Source organism: Anabrus simplex, chromosome 8 (assembly GCF_040414725.1).
Source record: "Anabrus simplex isolate iqAnaSimp1 chromosome 8, ASM4041472v1, whole genome shotgun sequence".
NCBI classification, from domain to species: domain Eukaryota; kingdom Metazoa; phylum Arthropoda; class Insecta; order Orthoptera; family Tettigoniidae; genus Anabrus; species Anabrus simplex.
In genome coordinates, this window is record NC_090272.1 from 121,178,421 (window position 1) to 121,205,286 (window position 26,866).

The 26,866-nt window shown below is 39.3% G+C and overlaps 1 protein-coding gene across 1 annotated transcript in view; it reads right to left on the minus strand.

The window, feature by feature from the left end:
• The window catches only part of LOC136879333 (sodium channel protein Nach-like), a 105,270-nt gene extending 79,997 nt beyond the window's left edge, over window positions 1-25,273 (minus strand). The window contains exons 1-2 of the mRNA XM_068229071.1: window positions 25,202-25,273; window positions 16,161-16,231 (exon numbers count right to left, since the gene is read on the minus strand). Coding sequence (XP_068085172.1) covers window positions 16,161-16,231; window positions 25,202-25,273 — 143 coding nt within the window. The remainder of the gene's footprint in view (window positions 1-16,160; window positions 16,232-25,201) is intronic.
• Between the last annotated feature and the right edge of the window lie 1,593 nt (window positions 25,274-26,866).

The following is a 26,866-nucleotide window of genomic DNA, read 5'->3' on the forward strand; positions in this document are numbered from 1 at the left end:
AAATTATTGTTGTATACTCATTTAAAGTGTTTATCTGTGTCAGTGTTATATATATATAATTTTGTTCATAAATCAATCGATTCTTTGTTCTTCGATTTATTTATGAGGGAGGCGAATTGTAACGGTTCAAATCCCGTTACAAGGTGATATCTGTATTTTTATTATTGTATGATTTTATCTGTATTTTATTATTATTATTATTATGTCAGTATTATTATTATTTTATCTGTGATATTGTTACTATTATTGTAATTATCCGTTTTATTCAATTTTGCAATTGCCTGTTGCTTGCAAGATTGCACTTAGATGTATGCATATATATATATATGTGTAGTATAACACTCAATACCTGTACAGTGAGAATTGTTGTATAAATCAGAGACTGGGTGTGACGTTGGGACATTGTGCAAGATTAGTGGCGATTCTGCCAAGTCATCGCCGCGCCATGGCTATGTCATCGTATTTATTTAGATATGCGCTCACGGAGTTAGCCGCCGCAGGGCTATTTCACCACTGTATGTAATATTTGCCGCGTTGTGGGAGTATGTCATGGTTATTTCTGGAGATTACGTAGCGGTGTCAACCAACGTCTATATAAGGTGGATGCATATTGTAGCGTCAGTCATTACTTATACGGATGCAGTACAGTGAAGAAGTCTACTAGATCAAGAAGCCTTAGTTGGTCAGTCAACAAGTGTGAACGAGAGATGGAGAAGACTCAGTGAGCCATTAATTATTGGTCATTGAGAGAGTGAGGCCAAAAGTTGGTTGGTCGCTCACTCAGTTGAAGACACGGACGCAAGGGCTTACCATGAAGTCAGAGAGGGCAACTCTGGACCTGCCAAGAGGTCATACCATATTGACTTACAAAGAAGTCAAATGATATGGAGAAGAAGCAGTCACAAGGACGTATCACCAAGTTAGGCGTGACACATCTATAGTAAACACCAGAGCAATGGATTACGTCGTAATTACACTAAAAGTGTTGAAGGTACAGTCAAGTGAATCAGTGAGGGAAATATTTTGTATAAATTGTTAAATGTCCGGTCAAGAAGAATTCAAATTCATGCCTAGTTTCTTTCAGTTGCAATGTCATAATTTCATATTCTCATCTGTTTTATCGCAACAAGACTCACTATTTTTTGATATATTATTTAAAGAATATATATTGTTCTATCAAACGAATTCATAGTTTTATTTCATTAACAGTAAAATATCTTAACCTCAAAATTAATGGGGAAACCGAACGTCAATCTCCTTTTCCCAGAACTTATATGGTATGTTGTCAAAAGTAAGCTTATTACCCCACACCATAGAGATAGTCAAGAGTCTCATTCTATTATTGCTGTACTGAGTGGCAGCTGGCGCCCTTCAAATAACGTATGTGTAAGTAAGCAGGTAACAAGTAAGTGTGAGTACAAGGTCCGACGAGTGTGTATTTTTTAATGAATATTAATTTTCATAATTTCCATGTTAAATGCAGATATTCAGATTTTCCATTATAAAAGCAGTTTTATAATATTTGTAAAAATAAGTCAGCAATTCAGGAACATGTTTACAGAACAAGATTCGCATCGAAAAATGTTATATAATGTGTATGTGACACAGTTATTGGCTTAAGATAATAACGGTTTAGAAACTTCATATCGATCGATCATATTCTCGATTCAATTCAGATTTCATTTTCGTTCAGTTGGCAGCACTATCGGAACTGGGACAGCTCCCTCCTTACTCCTCATCCCCGTACACAAATGCACCAAGATAAAGTGTGCCGGTAATAAAGGGTTACTTTGAAAGTATTTTCACCAATTAAAACAGGAAAATAAATGTATTAAATTAGTTGTAAGTACCGGTATTTAAAAGTATCATTATACCACTGTAAATATACTAAGAAAATGCAAAATCAGAAGGGCAAGAAAGCTGTACACCACAGCTATAGCAAAACATTAGAATTATTTAGCTGTGTTACTGCAACTCAGGGGGTTGATCAGTTATTTAAAATTGCAGTTGGTTTCTATATCTATATAAATAAGGCTGTTGGGAGTCCGCTGTCTGTAATTTCGTTTATTGTGCCAAATTTTCATATATTTATCCGTTTTAGGTCAACTCAAGACCGTATCAATGGATTTTAGCTTTCGCGTGTCCGGCTCCATGGCTAAATGTTTAGCGTGCTGGCCTTTGGTCCAGAGGTTCCCGGGTTCGAATCCCGGCTGGGTCGGAGATTTTAACCTTAAATGGTTAATTCCCTTGGCTCGGGGTCTGGGTGTTTGTGCTGTCCTCAACATCCCTGCAAGACACACAACACACGTAACACCATCCTCCACCACAATAACACGCAGTTACATACACATGGCAGAAGCCGCCCACCCTCATCGGACGGTCTGCCTTACAAGGGCTGCTCCCGGCTAGAAATAACCACCGGGCGAGTTGACCGTGCGGTTAGGGGTGCGAGGCTGTAAGCTTGCATCCGGGATATAGTGGGTTCGAATCCCACTGTTGGCAGCCCTGAGGATGGTTTTCAGTGGTTTCCCATTTTCACACCAGGCAAATGCTGGGGCTGTACCTTAATTAAGGCCACGGCCGCTTCCTTGCAACTCCTAGGCCTTTCCTATCTCATCGTCACCATAAAACCTATCTGTGTCGGTGCGACGTAAAGCCACTAGCAAATAGAAATAACCACACGAAATTATTATTATTATTATTATTATTATTATTATTATTATTATTATTATTATTATTATTATTATTAGCTTTCTTGTCTGTTTATCCGTCTGTTCCACCATCACGGCGAAACGGTTGCATAGATCTCGACCAAACTTCATATTTAGTGTATATTCAGGAGCAGATATACAGTAGATATGCATATGATATAAAATCACAGAAAAGACTGGGGTTTTAAAGGAAGACCAGAACAGGATTTTTTTCAATTTTCTCTTTTACTATTGATTTTCTGTAAAATCCGGAGACTATGTGTGAAACGTAACTTTATTTTAAATAACTTTTGTTACGTACATAATTTCGCCTACTCTTCAAATGTATAGAAAATGACTATTTTCTGCAGTTTCATGCTCTGTATTGAGTGCCCGACAACGAACCTGCAGGTTCCCATGGCAACGTAGCAGGGAAGTAATGTAATGACGTTTTTGCCGTCATTCCTCTAAACTCGTGGTTGTTCGTTGGGTAGAAGCCAAGAGAGTCGCCAAACTGCCATTCTGCGGTGTATTTCTCTCTTTATAATGAAAACTCCCCATCTCCATTGTAAATGGCATTAGGCAAGTGCGCCTGCCGTTATCGTAGAAATTACCGAACTCGATTGTGAATAGCAATAGGAAGCGTGGCCTGCCGTTTTCATCAAAACTTCCCAACGCGCACCGTACATCGGAAGCAACGTACGCGGTCGTCCCCGTGGTTTTACTCGGATAACGCTAAGACATATGCAATTTAATATAATGTTTCTCATTGCGCGTACAGTAATTTACGTATAAATCCGTATACAGTATAGAATACAAATGCGATTTTTATCTTAACGTTAATAATTCTCTATTTTTTGCAGTTTCATGCTCTGTATTGAGTGAACGACAACGAACCTTTCGGTTCTAATGACAACGTAGCAGGGAAGTAATGTAATGACGTTTCTGTCATCAATCCTGTAAACTTTTGATGAATTGAAGATGTCAAACCGCAAAAATATTACCAACCCTACATATAATCTTTCCTGTAGATCCTGAATAGCTGTAATTCTACCAGCAAAGGAATGGAACAAAAAAGTGATGATGTTAATTACTTTCATGTTCTTATGGTGGTGACTATTGTTTTAAGAGGAAGTACAATTAGGCAACCATCCTCTATATAATACTAGTCAGAGAGAAGAAATGGAAGGGATCCGACACGTCGAAAATTTAAGGTACCGGTATCGGCCAAAGAAAGACAAGGACAAAAAAGGGTGTGAAAATGAAAGACTCCATAGGCCTTGGGAACCTAATACCATCGGGGTCGGAAATGACCAAGAATTGACCAATGGAGGTCAGATAGGATAGACGAAAGTCAGGAGCCTGGTACAAGTAAGTATAAACAATGCCAGGACACAAAAGGGGCCCGTGGTCGCCAACCCACGCTCTCAAGTTAAGAGTCCCTGGGGATTACATGTTCTAGTATAACACTAAGATTCACAGGTTCTTACTGAAAGGAACGGATTCATTTGCGGCTACTGAATGATTATTGAAATTAAACATAGTAAGCGAGAACTCAAGCCTGTACATTTTATGTTAAAATTACGTTAAATTGAACATGTTATTTATGATTGCTTTTGATATATTATAAGATGAGAGAGGAATATTTTATGTAGCCATTTAAGGAAGTATTCAGATTTTATGGCACCTCGGTTCGATGATAGCCTCGATACGGCCTGTATATCACGAAGGAAGTGCTCTGAATAACTGGAAAGAATATTACGGTTCAGTTTTTGGAAGCATGATATGTCGGACCTGTTTCTAAGGAAACGAACAAACTTATTATTGCCACAAAAAAAGTATTAATGTATGAGGAAATGGCAGCTTGTAATACACGTGAAACATAGTAATCACTGTTCATTGAGCGTGATGCACCATCTACAGGATTGATGTAGGAACACTACTACAGTATTTGATATCCTTAAGGGAATATGTGCCCAGAATTGAATGCGAGAGCAGGAGTTTCACAGCCCAATTCAACAATCCTCCGGTAGGAAACAATTATAAGAGAAAAACTCAATTCTTTTTTCTTACGACCTTATTCCTTAGTGTAACATAATTTTAAGACCTGGTGGGAAATAATGGGATTGGGAAAAGCCTTAATTTTGCTCTATAGTCACAAGACATTCGGCGCCCAGTCAACAGCAAGACACGACAAAAACATACTATTGTTGAACATGTCGCTTACTGTGCAGTCCGCATTCAGTTCATATAAGAAGGGTAGGAAAGGTTTCCGCTATTCCCCGTTCACCCAGCACGCGTCCGTAAGGATTCCGGGGGCGATCAAGCGTGCTGACTCTCCGGATGGTTGCCACGGGTGATGGCGGGGAGGGGCCATCACTACGGGGAAGCCTGCTGCGATCGCAGCTGGTACTCCCCCACTGTACTAGTTAATATCGTCGGGGTGACAGCCGAACTCGACACGAGGTCGCTGCTCCTCAGAACAGGGCTTTTTTCTGTTTGGGGATTCAGTCCCGAGTGTCGAGGACGACTGAAACTTCGGGGATATTATCAAATACGTGGGATGAGGTGCGCGTCCGAAAGGATTCCGGGGGCGACAAAGCGCATCGACTTACTGGATGGTCGCCACGGGTGATGGCGGGGAGGAGCCATCACCTCTACGAAGGTTTCCTACGTTAGGTCAAGGAAGCGAGACATCCTCATCGTATCTGGTGGTGTCCTTGGGGTGACAACCGAACTCAAGACGAGGTCAAGGACTGTTGATCCGTTTTGAAAATCAGTCTGCGACCGATTCGCGAGGACGAGTGAAGCCTCGGAGGCATCAGCAAATAAATGTTGAGTACAGTGCGCATCCGAAAGGAGACAAAGAGCAGTCCCCCCAACTCTCTCTCTCTCTCTCTGAATGGTAGGCACCATTGCAACTTGCTCCATTAGTCAGTTAGGTCAAGACTGAACGAATTCACCTTGGTTGATTGGTTATGTCCTCGTAACCTACGTCCTTTGGCTGCGATACCGCTGGTGTCTTCCAGCTTCCTCCTGAATTCCAAATTGGCGTTCGAAAACATTCTGAAAAAGATATCAGCTCAGAATCTCTGGATCATCGCCACGAGTAAGGGCATGGACCAGCTTCACAATGAAGACAGATATCAGAGTACCTTTCTCCGTGCATTTAAAGTGAGCGCCTTTTAGAAGGCCATCTGTATCGTGTACTTCAAACTGTGTATTGGAAGAAGTTTGAACGTTTATCGTCAGATGTCTCCGCTGTCGACTTCCCTCTGGTGGGAAGATGAACAATTAATTTTCAAAGAAATTTGTAATTTCGAGGTTTTCTGAACTCAAATGATGTAATGTTTTTTGTGTTATTAGGTTACTAACACTGCTATCCTTTCCTCCTTCTTCTAAACGCTCGACCAATAAGGAATTTTGTTCATTTATTAAATGAACCAATATAATTTGTGGATGTATAAGGGCTTCGGCCTAGAGAATTCTGGAACCTTTCTCTCCGCTATAAAAGCTATTACTTTTCGGGCCATGTTGTCTCTCGATCGCTCCACTCAAGAGGTTTATAGTGTGTTCATAAAGGGGGCGAGAGGGGCGGTGGGGGGCGGGGGGGGGCGGCAAGCCTTGCCCATCTCCGGAAGGCCCACCAGGTCAAGGCAATGGCAGACATCTTGTAATCATATAATAGTCTCAGAAAACTAACTTCCGAGGAAGGTTTCCAAATTCTTTCTTAATATAAAATTCTATCTTTCTACGTAGATTTCCAACCAAGTCTAAAGATCTAAAATTCCACAAGACTAACTTTTCATTGTAAAGAGTGTGAACCCTCTTTTATTCCCCTTCAAATTGGTATTGAGGTGATTATGATTTCGTAAACTTTAAAATGTATCTCTTCCTTTTGTAGTTTACAATTTTCTTTCCGTCTAGTCACCTCCGTGGTATAAGCTTAGTCTCTGTAACTTCGGCCCATAGTCCGCAAAGGGTTTTAAGTATTTTCAAGTGAACTTCAAAGGAGTGCAAGTGTTCGCCTCCTAACATTTTGGTTTACGGCCGACATATTAAATCTTTTCCTTTTTCACTAAAGTCAGGTAGAATGGGCACTTAATGCCTCTATTAATATTTAACTATTCTTACTGTAATAGTGTAGCGTTTGAGCTACCTAGCTCATATCTTTAAAAATCATTATATTTTGTGTATCTAGGTTTCAAATAACTTTGTTATAAGAGCTGAAGAGCTCCCCTTAGGTCTACCCAATTGTTATTTATAATTAAACAAGGTTTAAAATCTGAAAAGAGAGAAAAAGGAAAGAATTAAAATTTCGAATTTTAGAGTTTTAAATTAAGGTTTGATCTTTTCTATGGCCATTCTTTATACTCGCACCTTCTTACACCTCTGTGCTCCACGGTATTTCCGGAACATTTATGATTCTATCTGCCACATAAGTATGCGAAAAATAAAGCAATGTGTGGCAACTGTACCCAAATTTTACACTATTCATAGTTTCTAACTCAATCAAACGTATAAATAGAGGAGATACGGGAACATATAGGACCAACCATGCAGACCACTCAAAAAGTTGTCACCAACGCGCACCTTACATCGGAAAGAAGGTATGGGGACCTCCTCGTGGTGTTTCTGGGATAACGCAAAGAGATATACAGTAAAATTTAATAAAATCTAACTCTCTGCGTGTACAGTCATTTACGTAGAAATCCGTATACATTGTAGAATACCGTAGCAAAGCACGGGTACATTTGCTAGTTAAACATATTTGCCACTAGCACTGTCAATTAGTTATTATACATCTTACACATTTTTAGATTATCTGGCAAATAATAATAATAATGGTAATAATAATAATAATAATAATACTAATAATAATATAATTGTAATATATAATATTTTACCAGGAACCATTAATGGCCTGGGACATTATTTTGTAATGTCAATTAGATTCAACGACACGGCCCGACGTGCGAAGAACTGCAACGGCACGGCTCAGGCAGGCAAACAGCGAGCTATCTACGTCAGAACTTCCACGTTGGAAAGTGACGTAATGATCACGTGAACAACGTATTATTGCTCTAGAACATACGAGAAGTATTTTTACTAACTTTTTATCCCGTGGAGATATCAAATACCATCTTTTAGCACATGATTTAAACGACAACATATGTAAATTTCATTAAAATCGGCTCACGAACTTAAAAGTTATTCCACCGTAAAGAAATGCAATTTTATCACACGGGTAGGCAAGTTAACACAGCTGCACTATATAAAAGAGCAGGCATTTGTCCCGGTCAGACAGTTCTCAACTTACAGCATGCGGTTGAATGCGAATATACACGTCGAAAGTCGAAATTAGTAATCGCGTAGCGGTACTCTGCTTCAGAACAGTGTCGGACTTGGACATTTTCAATTATTACTACGATGACTTGGTAATCTCACCATTTTTAAAGTGTTTAACAGTGCTGGTGATAGTAACTTACTTTACATTTTGGACTTTAACTCGAGTGAACTTGACTATTTAAAACTTACAATTTTCTTCGAGACAGAATAACTTAAAACATTTACAACTGATAAACGTGTACAAGTGAAGGACATTTTCTTGTGGAATAATATTTCGTTTACTAAACCAGACTATCTCATAATAGTGCTTTCAAATGCACTTCTAATGACAATTTTGAACTATCAACGTACGGTATTTAATCTTTCGTCTCGAGTGCGTGATGTTGTACCGCATTCTACTCTACCGCAATCAGGACTTGTAAACATTCCCGAGATATAACATTTCGTCATTTTGAATAGACTGTGATCTCATTATAACAATACTTGTAAACATTCGCGAGATATAACATTTCGTCATTTTGAATAGACTGTGATCTCAGTATGACAATACTTTGTAAACATTCGCGAGATATAACATTTCGTCATTTAAATAGACTGTGATCTACGTGTGAAAACACTTGTAAATATTCTCAAACTGTGCTTTTATAAACGACGATTTCCAGAACAATAACCATTAACAATTTACTGCCAGACTTTTACGTGTACACCTAACACGATACTGTGTTCGTCGTCTGATTATTAAATCTGAACTAGGTTAGATAGGACACTCAATAATCATTATTAGTCAGATGAACATTTTCGTGTTTTTTAACATCCGACAAAAAGGCGTTAAAACTTAACGAGTGCCTGTTATAATCATGTCTACCTGTCAACGTGGAATTGAAGACGTGGTTTCAACGCGGGATTGAATACGTGGTTTCAACGTGGATTGAAGACGTAGTTTCAACGCGGGATTGGAGCGAGGGACATGAGATGTGGTCTCAACGAGGGAGTTAAACGTGATACCATGGGTGATGACATAACGTCACCGGCTGCCAAACATGCTGTTCGCTGAACCGCGTATCTTCACAATCCAGTCCTGAATTCCAGATTACAAGTGATATGAGTGTTTTTCAGACTCTTCTTTTTTCTAAAATTCCACGAGACTAACTTTTCATTGGTGGAATATTAGAATCAGTGATTCTGGATAACAGCTCAACGAAAAATTTATTTACTCTTAGTGGGAATCGTAATATTCTAGCAGTATTATCACAAAACGTCAATTCGTAAAAATCTATAAGGCCGAACTTTGTAAGACGAATCATTTTGCGATATTTTGTGAAGTGTTTAAAGGGACTCTAGAAGAGACTTTCACAATTTCAAGTGTTAAATATTTATAAAATACTCTAGGAAAAATTTTGCACCTTACTGCTGCGTCCAGTAGAGGCGTATTAAAATTCTCCGGCAACTCAGATGTTCTCAGTGTATAGTTATGGTAAATATCTTCGCTTAACGTGGGATCTGAGGAGAGGCATGGTGCTCCTAAAATTATAGCCTATCAATACCTCAGATGGACGTCTCCACCCTACGTACCAAATTAAACGACGTAGTGAAACAAGAATCGCATGTCACTTACATCTATAAACTTATTCTATAGCTCCTACCTATAAATAACTTCACTACGCATGGTTAATCTTAACTATATGGTTTATTGAAGTAAAATAAAATGTCTTGGAAGGAGAAAATTAAAATAACGGTTCACATCATAACTCTTGAAAATCAAATAAATCACATGGGAATGGTTCTATTTACAACTAGGGTACGTCTTCGTTTCCAAGTATGATCATCACCTGCTTGACATGAGCTAACCTAACATATAACATTTTATTCCGGTGACTGAACTTATTTCTTTCAAATAATATCCACTGGCATGCTGACTTCTCTTAAAACAATCTTAATTACAATGTATCTACCAATTTCCTAAATTTGAAATTATTCTGGAGCACTAAATTGCTTTTCCAACATAATTATTTATCATGACTACCTTTGAATTACATGCTATGTTTCATAGCTTTTCCTTGCCAAGCAAAATATTGCATCTACCTGCCTAACCGCAATTTACTTGAAAACTTCAATCATATGTCATAACCTCAGGAAGTGAAAGTCTCTAACAGAACTCTAATTCTATTCATTCTTAATTGATTACAGTTCTCATCTGAAAATATGTGCTCAACTATCAATATAGTATAACACTCCTTACGTGTATTCAGCTCTTAAAATCCATTGAACAGCTTAATTACGACTACCGAAATCAACATTAATAATTTCAACCATATACTTTGTTCATTATCAAATGAAACACACATATGGGATGTTTATCACGAGTAACTACTAACATATATAACTTTATTTCGTGAATATGGTTATAATAAGATGGACTTGGCTATACAATCACTAATCTAGGTCAGATATGTCAACATTATAGTTCTTTGCTCCCTGGATGAGATTTCCTTTCATTTTAGTACTGCCTGTACAAGACCCAGTCCTAAGCTACACATATCTCGTGTTAATTTTATCTCTTCTGTGCCTTCCTAACATAAAATCTCTTCGACGATTATTCATTTCCTTCAATACAATACGTAGCTTACTTATTTCAACCGCAATCCTCTCTTAACGTATCCATTTCCTCTTAAATATCTCAATCTCTTCTCATAGACACATATCTCTCGACGTATAATCCTCAAATATAGCTATCTCCACTACATTGGATCACATATTATCTCATCACGACGATATTCAACTTCCTAGTATATCATAATATTCCTTCTTATTTCTTCAATGACACAGGAAACACATATCTGCTGCATATCTCTACCTAACTATATCATTAGAATTTCCAAATAAACATTAGGTTGCTCTATCCATTCATAATATCTACTTCTCAATAACTGGTCTTTTCCTGTCTAAGTAAACTTGACCTATTCATAATATCAATGGTAAGATTCCCATAGCTGTAGCATTCTATTCTAATTTATACACAAAGAAAGTTACTCCAATCTTATGTATCGATTCTAATATAGCTTATTCGCGAGAGCTTGACTTTGAGGTTACTACAGGTACATACCTTCGGTTACAAGCTGCAAACATTGTTTTGCGTTAATTCAATTAAGAATTTGATTTAGGAAAACTTAGCTTATCATTCTCCTGTCCAGGACGATTCATCAGCAATCCATTCTAGAGCTGCTGCGCTCGGCCGGTTGGAAACTAAAGATCAACTGGTTTCACGTTCCGCATCAGGTGGGCTGGATCCATCTCTAAGACTGCCCACTGCACATCTAGTAGTACATTATGCCGTTCTTCTTGCTCTAGCTCATGATAACAAAATACAAAATAATACGAGATGTGGGAATTTATATCGATATTTTTAATGAGTTGACAATTTATAACTGCTTTTCTATCTTTGATATTCAATGAAGACTGCTTTCAATTGTACTATATTAGCTTCAATACTGCTTTAGTCTCTATTTTATTAACAAGAGAGCTAGATTTTGATAATCTTCTCGTTCTTGTCGTGTTACTTTTCCTTATTCTTCTTCCTTCCTGAATTTATCGTTTGAATTATGCTTGGCAATCTTGGTATTCTACCGGTAACTGCTACTTCGGTTCTCGTATGACGACTTGCTTTGCTTATTAAGGTTTCCTCTTCTTTTATTGTGAGAACACTGCTTCTTTCAAATAGATGTACTTATATCTTATATTTTTTCTGTTTTTCCTGCTTGAAGAATATTTATTTTATAATTTTTTCTGCGATTAAACGCAACTGACAAATGTGTCCTCCATTTGCTTTTTCTTAGTGAATTATAATAATACAATTCCTTTTTAACAATCTGACTCGTATTTCCTTTCCTTTTCCTCCACTGCCATAGCGATTATGCTCTTTTTTCTAAGTTCGGCCCCTATGGACTTCTGAATCATACTATTATTTGCGTTCGCTCTACATAAATTTCGTTACGCGCAACTTCATTCAGTCAACTTGGCGACATTTTTAACACTACGGAAAATGCAACGGCACAATTTCAATATTTTCAAGTGAAGGAAACTCAATTTAAATTAAATAATTTTCCCTTTTCTCATAATTCAAACGAGTTCGAGAAAGAACTTTAAGAACTTTTAAAGGAAGAGATTGTACTTAAAAATGAAATTTATTTTGGAATGACAGACATTCATTACAATTAATTTTATTTTAACTTCAGGACGAAAGTGAATCCGTTTATTAAAAATCATTTTTGATCGAGCATATAATAGGGAAAATGGAAGTTCTACTCAATAAAATGAATAAATTTGTCTTTAAAAATTCAACTGTTGTTTCGTTCAGCGTATACCTCTCTCTGTACCTGCTCCATAAAGATCGTTCACCCCTTTGTTGAATCACATGCCCTTATTCCTTAATCCATATCTTTTCCCGGTAAAGAGAGGGTTTTGTATAGTTGGCGCCCAACGTGGGGCCTCGAATGGAGCCACTCCAAGTAAATGTATAGATGGCGCACGAACGTGATTAGGCCTCGATTTGGAGCTACGACAAGTAAAGTAATGCAAACTTGCTTAGGTATCAAGGTAAGTTACATTAATAACTATGCACAGGAGGTAACTTCAATTTAGAAAGATTTCGTTCCAACACTTGAGCGTAAAATTGATACACTTTTAGTACTTCATATTATTACAGCTTCATAGAACTTTAAATATTTTAAAGTGGATAATTACTTCGCTATTAACATGGATAACTTAATCGCAGCCATTGAAGCTCTTAGGCTGAGTATTAATGACCAAAAGTAGAAGATAGATAGAGGTAACACTCAGCTGACGGAGTCCAACACACAATCAAATACCAGAATGGAAGAATTAACTATCCATACAAATAACACCAATGCTAAGATGGAAAAATTAACTATCCAAGTAAATATCACCAGTGATAAGATGGAGTCTACGTTTGCCGAAGCTCAGTCCGCTTTAGAGAAGTTTGCTGAAGCAGACAAGACCAATAACAATAGGCTCAATGAATCAAATGCCAACTTAGAGCAAAGATTTAAGGAAGCAGGTGCATTATTATAGAAGAGATTTTCTGACTCCAGTGCTAAAGTGGAAGCCAAACTCAGTGAAATGAAAACCCAATTTATCGAGAATCTTGAAATTCTCAAGGAAGAAATTTCGGACAGGTGATAGAGTCTGTAGATCGTGACATTAGAACAGTTCTTTGATCAGTTCAATCGTTCGTTTCCGAATTAAAGGAACTCAGATCGAAATTCCAAGAATCACACAGCCACATATCTCAAGCTCAGATTAAAATGGCCCAAAATCAGGAAAAATTCAGTGAATCTTTTAAGTATTACATGCATAAATTTTCCTAGAGGGACCATTTTGCCCTGGGCTCCCCCACTGACAAATAAAGTCGCGGAACAGTAATTGGATGGTGGTTAGTGACAATCGACTCGACACGAGAAGCAATGGAGTCATTGCGTTGATCGTTCAGCGTGATACCGATTACGAGAGAAAGGCTAATAGGCTCCAGCCATGAAACAATTGTACTGTTTGGCGCAGATGGAAGCGGGAAAATTATTTAACCCTCCAAGTGGCAAGCGCCTGATATCAGGCGTTTTATGCGTTTGCCCAGTGGCAACGCCTGATATCAGGCGTTTTGACATGCTCTTTATTTTATTTCGATAATCTTATTATAATTCATCGAAATGTGCTAATTACGATTCAATTGAAGGAGAAATGTTCGGCCATAATCATGAAATAGTTTGTATAATAACATCTTACACTAATCTAGTGTAAATCGTTGCCAAAGTAGCGTCATAATTCCGCTGTCTTGTGCTAGCTGCTACATACTCAGCGGCCGGCCACACGAATGTCTCAGCTGAGCCAGCTATATTTAGTCGCCAGTTTTCCTTCTGATATCAATCTGAAGTGTTGATATGCACTCATCTCAGCAATACTGAATCATTTCCTCACAGGAACAGTGAATAAATCTTCAAAGGGACTGTCTCAGATTGTTTTAGGTACAAAACTTGAACCTAGGCAAATCGTTTACTTTAGGCAAGGTGACGTTCTACTGGTTGCTTATAAAGAGACGAAAACAAGGAAACCAGTTTATTATCTCACAACGGGATGTTACACTGAGGGAAATGAGGGGTTGAAACCACTACTGATTCATAAGTACAATAACTTCATGGGAGGTGTAGATAATAAAGGTAAGTGCATTTTCCATGCCACTTGTTCCAGACCCACTAGAAGGTACTGGAAGCAGTTTTTTTCGAACCTTCTAGATATGACATTATTTGACACATACGTCCTGTACATAAAGAACACTGATAAGCCTTTAGTACGATGAGACTTCATGATCACTATAGTTAGGGGATTGCTAAATGAATAGTTCCCAATTCCAGTTGTGAGGCCAACAGGTCATGCAGGAGGGCCCCTCTCATGCTCTCGAAATATTGCCACAGAATAACAATCGCCTATGTGTTGTGTGCTTGAAAGTAAAGAAGAAGAAGAAGAAGAAGGAGAAGGAGAAGTCTACATTCTGGTGTCGAAGATGTAATGGTGGTATTCACCAGGGGTGTTATAAACTAGTGCACTTCTGGAGGTCTCACAATTATGGAGTAAAAAGAAAGACCCACCCAAGTGACTCTGAGTGAAATGTACAAGTGGTAGCATACAATTGTTGTATACATTGTTGTATAATTTTTCCAGCTAAGAACAGTATTATAAACTATATACTGGTACGCACCTATTTACTATGAACTGGTGCATCTTTTGTATATGTCATTTTTAAATTTACATAAATATAAACATTTTATATATAGCAAAACTTTTCGAAAAATAAATAATATAAACAAATTCAACATATTTTTGGTCTTACACTTTGTGGATGATAAATAACACCTTTAGTATCATCTTCATCTTATTCCTTGTGCTTTTGAGGATAAAAGGGTGTGCTGTTTATGTATGTATAACAAGTCAACGATTTTTAATACAATTTATACCAAGAGTCTGCAACACCGGTAAAATATCGCTGCCATTACAGGATAAATGACCGCCACTTCGAGGGTTAACATTTTTGATCGGGCTCGGATAACACGGATCTTCCGTAAGGCGAGACTCAAATAATCAGGACACTGTAATTATTAGCCCCAAATTTTTATATACTTCTTTGTATTATTATCCTGTTATCATGACATTTCCTTTTCCTTTTTTGGAATAAGTTCTTGAGATATGTCATTTTCTTTCATTTGTATGCTATATTTTTAAATGTTGAAAAATATTTTGGATCAAACAAAGTAAAGGTCTCCATACTAGGAAAAACGTAAAATTAAGCAATTTTCTTGATTGTGCGGAAAGTTAAAGGGCTAAAGGGCCAGGAAATGTTTCAAATCGTGAGTCTTGGATAGCTCTATCAAAGCAAAAAAAAAAAAAAAAACAAGTTTCAAAAATCACTTCCGGCCTAAATGCAATTCCTGAAAAACTGCCTAAAATCACTTGTTTCTCTACTCGTTTTCTTTTCTATTCCAATTCTAACCAAATAAATGTATTTACATAATTCTTTCTGTAATGTATTCTTTGGTTCAATACCCTCAGGCGTTCTTTGATTTTTGAAAAATGTCGGCACCGAATGTAGTTATAAGGATTAAGTGAAACTCTGTATTAACTTACATTAGCGCTCGTAGTGGTAGAAAGGGCAAATTGCTAATCTAATCGACCGGATAACGATAATTAAGAAAAGGATTGCAATTTTTAGGAATAAATAAATAAAACATATTATCATACTTGATTATATTTTATAAACCTAAAATTCGTAGCTCATATCCCTAGGATCTCTTCAACATTGAATTGCTTGCCTGAAGGGCTAGAACTGTGGATTTTTGCTGACGTTTTGTAATGGTTTTAATTGATTTTAGTTGTTAGGCTATTTCAAGCAAGTGTTGCCACCGAAATAATTTTTCCATATAATAATAATAATAATAATAATAATAATAATAATAATAATAATAATAATAAGCTCGTAAATTATGCGCTCAGGCCCTCGGCTATCATTTGACAAACATGCTCTACGCCGTTGTGCCGGTACTGTCGAGGAGTACTCACCGTTCCAGCCAGTGTCGACGATCCTCAGTGACATACTTCAGGCCATGGATGGATGTAGCGCCACAGAACTCCTTGAGATAGTTGTAAATTAAGGTAAACACTTTGAGAGGACTGAACTTCATACCTCGGTACCAACACCTGACAAAATATCACAGATGTTACTAAAGGAAAAACACACGAATATGAAGTGAAGAATACATGGAAGATATTTCCCAACAAAACAAAACTTCAGGCAACTAATTAGTTGCTTTTTAAAATCTCAGTTTTATGAAACAGTCGTATTGTCTATTTGTCTATTTGCGTCCAAGATAGGGATAGTTCCCCAATTACAACAGAGTAACGGAATAATTTCTGCTACAAAATGTTTACTGAAATAATAATAATAATAATAATAATAATAATAATAATAATAATAATAATAATAATAATAATAATAATAATAATAATAATAATAATAATAATAATAATAATAATAATGCGTACATACTTAACTGACAAAAACAATGAACGTAGAAATACAAGGGAATAGAAGAAAACAAAGAAACTAAATTAATAATGATTGTATGTTCGTTTTTAATTTAATATTTCAGTGTATATTTTTGTGCAGTCGTGGTCAGTTTGTCCTTACGCCGTTATTCTACGGATGTTTGAAAATATCTTAGATGAGTAAGGTGTTTGTAAATAGGTGCCGCAAAGTCAAATTCATTACAATTCAGTGACATTCTATTAAAATGCTCATACTTTCTTACTACAGGCGAATTTTTATGTAGTGGTGGTATGGAAGCAATGCCATAGAAAGGTCTATGCAAGCTCAAGTTAAACGTTTTGAAAGTAAATATTTTCGAGATGTTGTGGATTACGAATTACTTTGTTGATATATTTTACAAGATTCCACAGTTTTAACGGTATTTCAAAACTTCCAATCATATTATTTCTTCTTTTACTCGTCTCCACCAAATGATCACTACTATCATCATTGATCACAGTTGCCAATCTGATTAATTTATCCCATTTGATTATCGGTGTGCATTTTTGATTATTGCAATTTTCGAAACAATAGCTTATATCTCCAGAGTGACTTATTCCAAAAATAAACAACAATATGCATCAGTAACAGTCTGTATTGATAAAGACCTCTTAGCTAGTAAGATCCCAGTGGCCAAGAGGGATCACCAGTAGGTCACCATCTCTCAGAACTTGTTCGCTCTTGCCCTCGTAGGTGTATTCAAAACATTATTACAGGGGAGTAACATCTCTTGACTGTCCGACTCGTTGGTTGAATGGTCAGCGTACTGGCCTTCGGTTCAGAGGGTCCCGTGTTCGATTCCCGGTCGGGTCGAGGATTTTAATCGCTTCTGATTAATTCTTCTGGCTCGGGGATTCGGGGAATCTTCATATTCAGACAGCATACTACACTACCAACCACCAGAGAAACACGCAATAGTGATTACATCCCTTCATATAGGGTTGTGTCAGGAAGGGCATCCGGCCGTAAAACAGGGCCACATCCACATGTGCGCACCCGCGACCCCACAGGTGCGGGAAAAGCGGTGGGAATGGAAGAAGAAGAAGTAACATCTCTTGACTACGATTATTTCACTCCCGTGCCTCTCCACCTGTGAAGTATCCTTTCCCCTCATGACGCGGAATCGAATGTTTTCAATAAGTAGGAAATTATTAACAAATTAAGAGTATTCAGTGGATGCCCTCTTAATCGACCTGCTGCGAGCTTCGACGGATAACGAAATGGCCGGATAAATCGACAATATTAAAATATTCGATACCGGACCAGTAATTGGTGCTTCTTTAGGACACTCCTGTACAACTCAGAGCCATAAAGCAGTGGCGGCGATGGACAGAACACTTACATTTTTATTCTATTAAAAAACTGTACGTCCGTCTCTGTAGTGTAGTGGTTAGAGTGATTAGTTGCCACCCTGGGAGGCCGGGTTCGATTTCCGGCTCTGCCAAGAAATTTGAAACGTGTTACGAGGGCTGGTTCGGGGTCCACTCCGCCTCGGGAGGTCAACTGAGTAGAGGTGGGCTCGATTCCCACCTCAGCCATCCTGGAAGTGGTTTTCCGTGGTTTCCCACTTCTCCTCCAGGCAAATGCCGGGATGGTACCAAAGTTAAGGCCACGGCCGCTTCCTTCTCCCAGCAAAGTCCCTGTTCTGCACAGCAGATCAGGCCGCCTGGGCGAGGTAGTGGTCCTCCTCCCCAGCTGTGTCCCCCTACCCGGAGTCTGAAGATCCAGGACACCGCCCTTGAGGCGGTAGAGGTGGGATCCCTCTCTGAGTTCGAGGGAAAAACTGACCCTGGAGGGTAAAAAAGAATAATAATAATAATAATAATAATAATAAATTGTTACCCGTTATATGTTTCTGTGTCTTCTTTACAACAATAAATCGATGAATCCCTCACGACGACGACTTTTGTACTTTTTTTTTTGAATAAAAATTCGTTTCCATCAGCGAAGTCGTCGCATATTCGCCATGATGGCGTAAGAGCTATATCCATAGGCATGATGTCGAACTGCGTACATCCAGGCTTGTATTACCTTACACAGATACATTAAATGATACCAGTTATTGGTTGCAAGAACAATGCAATGATGACCATCACACTTGAACTGTTCAGTGAATACATAGTATTATCTTGCAGCGAAATTAATGATTTTTTCTTCCCATTCTGACGTTTACCTTTATAAATAAAGTCTATATGGTAGGACACCGTGACTAGACGATTCGAGTCCCACAGTCCCATTCGTTCAAAATATTTTTACCACCAGAATGTTGGCTCGCAGCATAGGGGACGTGATGTTGTAAAATTTCTAATCACAAGAATGCGTTCCAAAAGCCTTGTCTTAGTTAAATACGAAATATGAGAGAAAATACGTGTAAACTAACATACAACATTATAATTTTTATTATATGGATTAATATTACCTATATAAATAATATATTTTAAAATTAAGAGTCATACTTACTTACTTACTTACTTACTTACGACACAGTAGCTTCTTGAACACTTAATAATGCGAAGTGTGCTCAAGTGGAGAATTTATACAGCTGAAGGGTGGAGAGCGCTCCGGTTGTTCATAAGTCATGTGAAGTTCAAAGAGCTGCCAATGGTGTCTCTCAACAGACCTGCTGTCAGTACAGCTCCTACACGCTATGAATCGTGCTTGATAGAGGGGCTGCAGATATCAAAGACAAGACAAGATAAATAGACAGTGCTACGTTTTTAAAAGAAATATTACCCACCACTTTTAAGGTCAGGGCACAATGCAGAGTTTATTAGAGGATTGAAAATACCATTTTCTTCTGTGAAATTATAGGGAAGTGATAGATTCATAATGATACTGGTTAGACGATTAATTATTTTGCTCTTGAACGATTGGTTCAAAGTTCATTATTGTGTTGTTTGCAACATGGAGTAATGAGGGTGGGTGAAACTCGTTAAGTATTGGACGCGGTGTAAACTTTCCTGACTGAACAAGTTATGGTGATTATGGTGATTAATAGATGGTGTGCAGAGAAACCGAAAGATTTATAATTGGAGATTTCAGGGAAAAAAGTATTGTATCAGAAACGTTAGAGAAACATGGGTGGGAAGCTTTAAGTAAGAGAAGGGAGAAAACTAGACTAATAGGATTCTATAGAGCCTATACAGGAGAGGAAGCATGGGGGGAAATCCGTGACAGGGTTCAGTTGGAAAATAATTATATCGACGGGGTTGACCACAAGTATAAAATTGGACGGGATTTTAGCAGAAGCGACTGGGGTAAATTTGCATTTATTGGGAAGGGTGTGAAGGAGTGGAACAATTTACCACGGAAATGGTTTGATTCTTTTCCAAAAATCTGTGCAGATATTCAAGAAAAGAATAAACAACAGAGAAAAATGAAATGTTAGAGGGCATTCGACCTGTGAAATTATTGTATATAAAGAATTTTTGTGAATAAATTAATTCAATTCCATTCCCTTGCCTATGAATATTGAACAGCCGAAGTAGGGGACTGGCTGTACGAGTGAAGTACAATGGGGACTTCGTGGACCCTGAGACCGCTACGGTAGCTGTGAAGGCCCTTCAGGAACTCTGAAAATCTCGTCGCCATAAGACCTATCTGTGTCGGTGCTACGTAAAGCCACTAGCAACAAAAAACACCTCTGAAAAGCGGTGGCAATAGGGGCTGTAGTTAAGACGCAGCAGTTCGTTATGCTTGTAAGGTATCAAAAGGAGTTTTATAAAAGTACTGCAAATTTAAGCCCTGCAGCAGAGAAGCAAAGCCATGAAGGCCCTTGGAGGAGTGGAAGGTAAAGACTTCCACCATTGTTAACCTCGGCACATGATGGGGTAGAGTGGTTAGCTCTACGCTCGGCCGCCTTTGCCCCCAGGAATTAACCTGGTACTCATTTTTGGTGTAGGCTGAGTGAACCTCACGGCCATATGCGCCTCCGGAAGTGGAAATCTCGTTCCTTAAACTTTACGACTTCCTGACGGGGATTCGAACCCACGTCCTTCCGGGCGAACCGAGCACGCCTTTACCGCCTCGGGCAGGCAGATCCTAAGTCCTGCAGCAGTTGTATATTACTTGAAGTGATTCTACTTACTGTATATGACTTGATTATGTGTGTAAGTACAGAATATATTATGAGTAGAATTTTTTAATCTGTGTGTTTAATAGAAAAATTATTAGTATAAATTGTGTAGTACTGTTATTTTAGGAAAATTTCTTCTTTCTTTAAATTTAGTGCTTGATAATGATTTTTTTTGTGTATCATTTGCCACCGAGGTAGACACCTCATTTGCAAACAAAGTGCTTTTGATTTGAATTGATTTCATATTTTAAGAGGAAGCGCAACAGGACGAACATCCTCCCTTAACACTAATCAGAGAGAAAAGGCATGAGGTCTAATCCTTTGAAAATGAGGGTATCGGGAAGAGAAAGGGAAGGGCCACGAAGTGTATGACAATCAGGGGCGTAACGGATGCGATACAGGCTCCCTCAAATAAAATGTAAAACCTACTAAAATATAATTACAGCAGATAGAAGTGTTGCAATATATTGTCAAGTTATGTGAACAAAGGGTTTATTCGTTATTGTAAGATTATTATTAAATAATGTTTGATAGGTTTCATTGGACACCCTCCGTAGTTTAAAGGAACTGCCAGCCATGCACCAATTAGATGAAAATGAAATGGCGTATGGCTTTTAGTGCTGGGAGTGTCCGAGGACAATTACGGCTGGCCAGATGCAGGTCTTTCGATTTGATTCCCGTGGGTAACCTGCGCGTTGTGATGAGGATGAAATGACGGTGAAGACGACACATACACCCAGCCACCGTGTCAGCGAAATTAATCATTTAAGGTTATAATTCCCGACCCTGCCGGGAATCGAACCCGGGACCCCTGTGACCAAAGGCCAGCACACTAACTATTTAACCGTGGAGCCGGACACCACTTAGATGTTCATGCTTAACTTTAACTGGTTTCATGTTTCAGTAACTACAGAAATATACTCTGTAACCGATGCCGAAGTCTCGGTTCTAATAATTTATTCGATTATAACACAGAAAAATACACGAACAAAAGTAAATCAAAAATAAAGGTTGAAAAATATCAAACCATACAAGTGATAAGCGTATTATCAACCTCACGCAAAGAGAGCTTATTCGAAACTTGAGTTGATTGATCCCCCTCTGTGGTGTAGTGGTTAGTGTGATTAGCTGCCACCCCCGAAGGCCCGGGTTCGATTCCCGGCTATTCTACGAAATTTGAAAAGTGGTACGAGTGCTGGAACGGGGTCCACTCAGCCTTGGGAGGTCAACTGAGTAGAGGTGGGTTCGATTCCCACCTCAGCCATCCTGGAAGTGGTTTTCCGTGGCTTCCCACTTCTCCTCCAGGCAAATGCTGGGATGGTACCAAACTTAAAGCCACGGCCGCTTCCTTCCCTCTTCCTTGTCTATCCCTTCCAAACATGTCATCCCCCACCAAGGCCCCTGTTCAGTATATCAGGTGCAATTGGATTAGACAAAAGAGTGACTGAATGGGTTGCTATATTTCTAGAAAATAGATCTCAGAGAATTAGAGTAGGTAAAGCTTTATCTGACCCTGTAATAATTAAGAGGGGAATTACTCAAGGCAGTATTATCGGACCTTTATATTTTCTTATATATATAAATGTTATGAGTAAAGGAGTGGAATCGGAAGTAAGGCTTTTTGCGGATGATGTTATTCTGTATATAGTAATAAATAATTTACAAGATTGTGAGCAACTGCAACGTGACCTCGATAATGTTGTGAGATGGACAGCAGGCAATGGTATGTTGATAAACGGGGTTAAAAGTCAGGTTGTGAGTTTCACAAATAGAAAAAGCCCTCTCAGTTTTAATTACTGCGTTGATGGGGTGAAAGTTCCTGTTGGGGATCATTGTAAGTACCTAGGTGTTAACATAAGGAAAGACCTTCATTGGGGTAATCACATAAAAGGGATTGTAAATAAAGGGTACAGATCTCTGCACCTGGTTATGAGGGTGTTTAGGGGTTGTAGTAAGGATGTAAAGGAGAGGGCATATACGTCTCTGGTAAGACCCCAACTAGAGTATGGTTCCAGTGTATGTGACCCTCACCAGGATTTCCTGATTCAAGAACTGGAAAAATCCAAAGAAAAGCAGCTCGATTTGTTCTGGGCGATTTTCGACAAAAGAGTAGCGTTACAAAAATGTTGCAAAGTTTGGGTTGGGAAGAATTGAGAGAAAGAAGAAGAGCTGCTCGACTAAGTGGTATGTTCCGAGCTGTCAGCGGAGAGATGGCGTGGAATGACATTAGTAGACGAATCAGTTTGAGTGGCGTTTATAAAAGTAGGAAAGATCACAATATGAAGATAAAGTTGGATTTCAAGAGGACAAACTGGGGCAAATATTCGTTTATAGGAAGGGGAGTTAGGGATTGGAATAACTGACCAAGGGAGACGTTCAATAAATTTCTAATTTCTTTGAAATCATTTAGGAAAAGGCTAGGAAAACAACAGATAGGGAATCTGCCACCAGGGCGACTGCCCTAAATGCAGATCAGTATTGATTGATTGAGGTGAGGCCGCCTGGGCGAGGTACTGGTCATCCTCCCCAGTTGTATCCCCGACCTAATATCTCACGCTCCAGGACACTGCCCTTGAGGCGGTAGAGGTGGCATTCCTCGCTGAGTCCGAGGGAAAAGCCAACCCTGGAGGGTAATAATAATAATAATAATAATAATAATAATAATAATAATAATAATAATAATAATCATAATAATAAGAATTGACTGATTGTTACTACACCTTCTTATTCGCATTATATACTGCTATCGAGTAAATGTGTGACAAAAGTTAAATGTTCAAAAAAATTTGTGGTGGTGGTGGTGATTTTTTTTTTGCTACTTGCTTTACGTCGCACCGACATAGATAGGTCTTATGGCGACGATGGGACAGGGAAGGGCTACGAGTGGGAAGGAAGCGGCCGTGGCCTTGATTAAGGTACAGCCCCAGCATTTGCCTGGTGTGAAAATGGGAAACAACGGAAAACCATCTTCAGGGTTGCCGACAGTGGGGTTCGAACTTACTATCTCCCGAACACTGGATACTGGCCGCACTTAAGCGACTGCAGTTATCGAGCTCGGTAGTGATTTTTTAGGAGGAAGTAGAACTAGGTAATCATCCTCTCTGAGCAAATTAAGAGGAAAACAAATTTAAAATAAAACAAAATTGTTTATTCAACGAAGGAATTTCGAGATGAAGAACAAAATCAAACAAAAACGTATTGTATTAAATCGAAAAGGTCACTAATAAATCCAAAGTTCTCTGAGTAACAGAACACTTGAAATTTACATACCTTTGATTAATCCACTGTCGCACGCAAAGCGGATGACGAGATCAACAGTAGTTACGTCATCGGCTAGTATGCGTTCGACTGTTTCCTGCAGACCGAGGTGCATAATACGATCTCAGAAGCACTACACAGCAATAAAGTATCATTTTTAAAACTAAACTATGATATTTTGGCATCAATTTTCATTGCTATAATTATTTTTAAATAATTCACTGCACGTCTTTGCTGAAGAGCGTGTCGCAATGTTACGAGTGTTACGCTCGACACACAAAACTGCTGCTATACGCTTCAAGTGGCAATTCCTCTATGTACACATTGTAAATAAAAAGGAAAGGGAAAGAACTATTTCGACTGATTCCACAAAATCGCCCTGATCTTTCCCGTGCACAGTGACATTAGGCTGGATATATAAGCTTACCGGACAAAAAATTAGTCATGCTAGTGCGCACGCACGGATAGATGGTCAAGCCTGTACAGATCGCACAGCGAACTGCGCGTGCACTGCCTCTACACTGAGCATAACGCCGTAGCGACATTGATGTTTCAAGCGGACAGTGTGCGTCAATATGGGAGGATGTAAGGATGTGACAGAGTGGCAAAAGGGAGCAATCGTGTTTGGCCGTGCCCATGGCCATACGGTGCGTGAAATTGCTGGATTTGTTGGTGTTGCGCAGCGGACTGTTCAACAAGCAGCGGTGTACTGCAAGTGGGCACGAAACATGACGTCAAAATTGTGGTCGAAAGAAGATCCTGACTGAGAGGGACAGAGACGCGTTTCACGCCTTGTGATTCCAAATCCGACAGGAATTGCTGCAGCAGTGAAGGAAAGTCCATCCCAACCTGTTAGTCAGAGAACAATGCAACGGGAACTGCATGCAGTGAACAGTTGGAGTCGGTCACCTCGCAAGAGGCCATTGCTCACAGAGGCACATAAGGCTGAGCGTCTTTAATGGGTAAGACATCATCGACAGTAGCTGACTGGCAAAACGTAATGTGGACTGACCAATCACGTCTTTGCCTGTATTCAAATGACACACATCAACGAGTGCACCGAAGGCCAAATGAAGCATTCCATCCTGGATGTGTGCACGGTCAGGTTCAAGCGGGAGGTGGGTCTGTGATGTTTTGGGAGTGTTTTTCGTATCATAGATTGGGCCCGCTCACTGAAGTGACACTAACATTAACCAGCATGTTTAGTGAAGCATTCTGGATGATCAGGCGTTGCTTTCCAGTCAACATCTGCATGATGAGTATGTTATTGATACTCCGATTTTTCAAGATGACAACAGCAAAAGTTCATCGGGCTGGACGCATATGTGACCGGTTTTGTGAACACTCCCCCACCCTATTACATTTCGATTGGCCTGCAAAGTCATCTGATTTGAACCCCATTGAAAATTAATGGGCCATGTTGCAACAGTGCGCAAAACGCCGACATCAGTATCCCCACAATTTGGTGGAATTGCACGGTCAAACCCTCAGCGAGTGGCTTAACTTGCATGTGACGTACCTGCACAACCTTGTGGATTCTCTTCTTAACCAAATCCAGTGATGGTGGTGATTATTGTTTTAAGAGGAAGTAAAACTAGGCAACCATCCTCTATATGACACAACCGAGCTGGATAGCTGCAGTCGCTTAAGTGCGGCCAGTATCCAGTATTCGGGAGATAGTAAGTTCGAATCCCACTGTTGGCAGCCCTGAAGATGGTTTTCCGTGGTTTCCCATTTTCACACCAGGCAAATGCTGGGGCTGTACCTTAATTAAGGCCACGGCCGCTTCCTTCCCACTCCTAGCCCTTCCCTGTCCCATCGTCGCAATAAGACCTATCTGTGTCGGTGCGACATAAAGCAACTAGCAAAAACTATATGACACTAATCTGAGAAAAAAATGGAAGGGATTCGACACTTCGAAAAATGAAGGTATCGGCCAAAGGAAGACAAGGGCTACGAAAGGCGTGAAAATGAAAGACTCCCTAGGCCTCGAGTGCTCTAACACCGTCGGGGTTGGAAAAGAACAAGAGTTGACCAATGGAGATCGGATAGGATAGATGAAAGTGAGGAGCCTTTCACACGTAAGTGGAAGCAATGCCAGGACTCAGCTAAGTTCCCCATGGTCGCCAACCCACGCTCCAGAGTTCAGAGCCCCTGGGGCCCCTTTTAGTCGTCTTTTACGACAAGCAGGCGATACCGTCGGTGTTATTCTACCTCTCCCAACCACAGGGGGATAACCGAATCCAGGCGGTTATCAGGTCCACATGCGGAGTTACACGGTATAGTGTTTTCGTCCGGTGAGTTTCTTATTTTTATCTTTTCGCGAGGAGTCTATGGGGCTCGCCTGGATTGTAGACCCTGCAGGCTTTTACGCTAAGCCTCTGAATTGAGAATGAATCTGCTAATCTCGCAAACCTAAAACCACCGGGGTGAGAAGTGGTTTAACATAGCCGCTAAATTAAATCTCTACTCCTATGAAATGAAATGAAATGTCGTATGGCTTATAGTGCCATGATATCCCAGGACGGGTTCGGCTCGCCAGGTTAAGGTCTTTCTATTTGACGCCTGTAGGCGACCTGCGTGTCGTGATGAGGATGAAATGATGATGAAGACAACACATACACCCAGCCCCCGTGCCATTGGAATGAACCAATTAAGGTTAAAATCCCCGACCCGGCCGGTAATCGAACCCGGTACCCTCTGAACCGAAGGCCAGTACGTTGACCGTTCAGCCAACGAGTCGGACTCTACTCCTATGATTTTTACCGAATAAAACTATAATATCAATGACAGATGATTCTGAAGTTTTACGTGACTGTTGATATCTGAATATAGCAATAGGACATT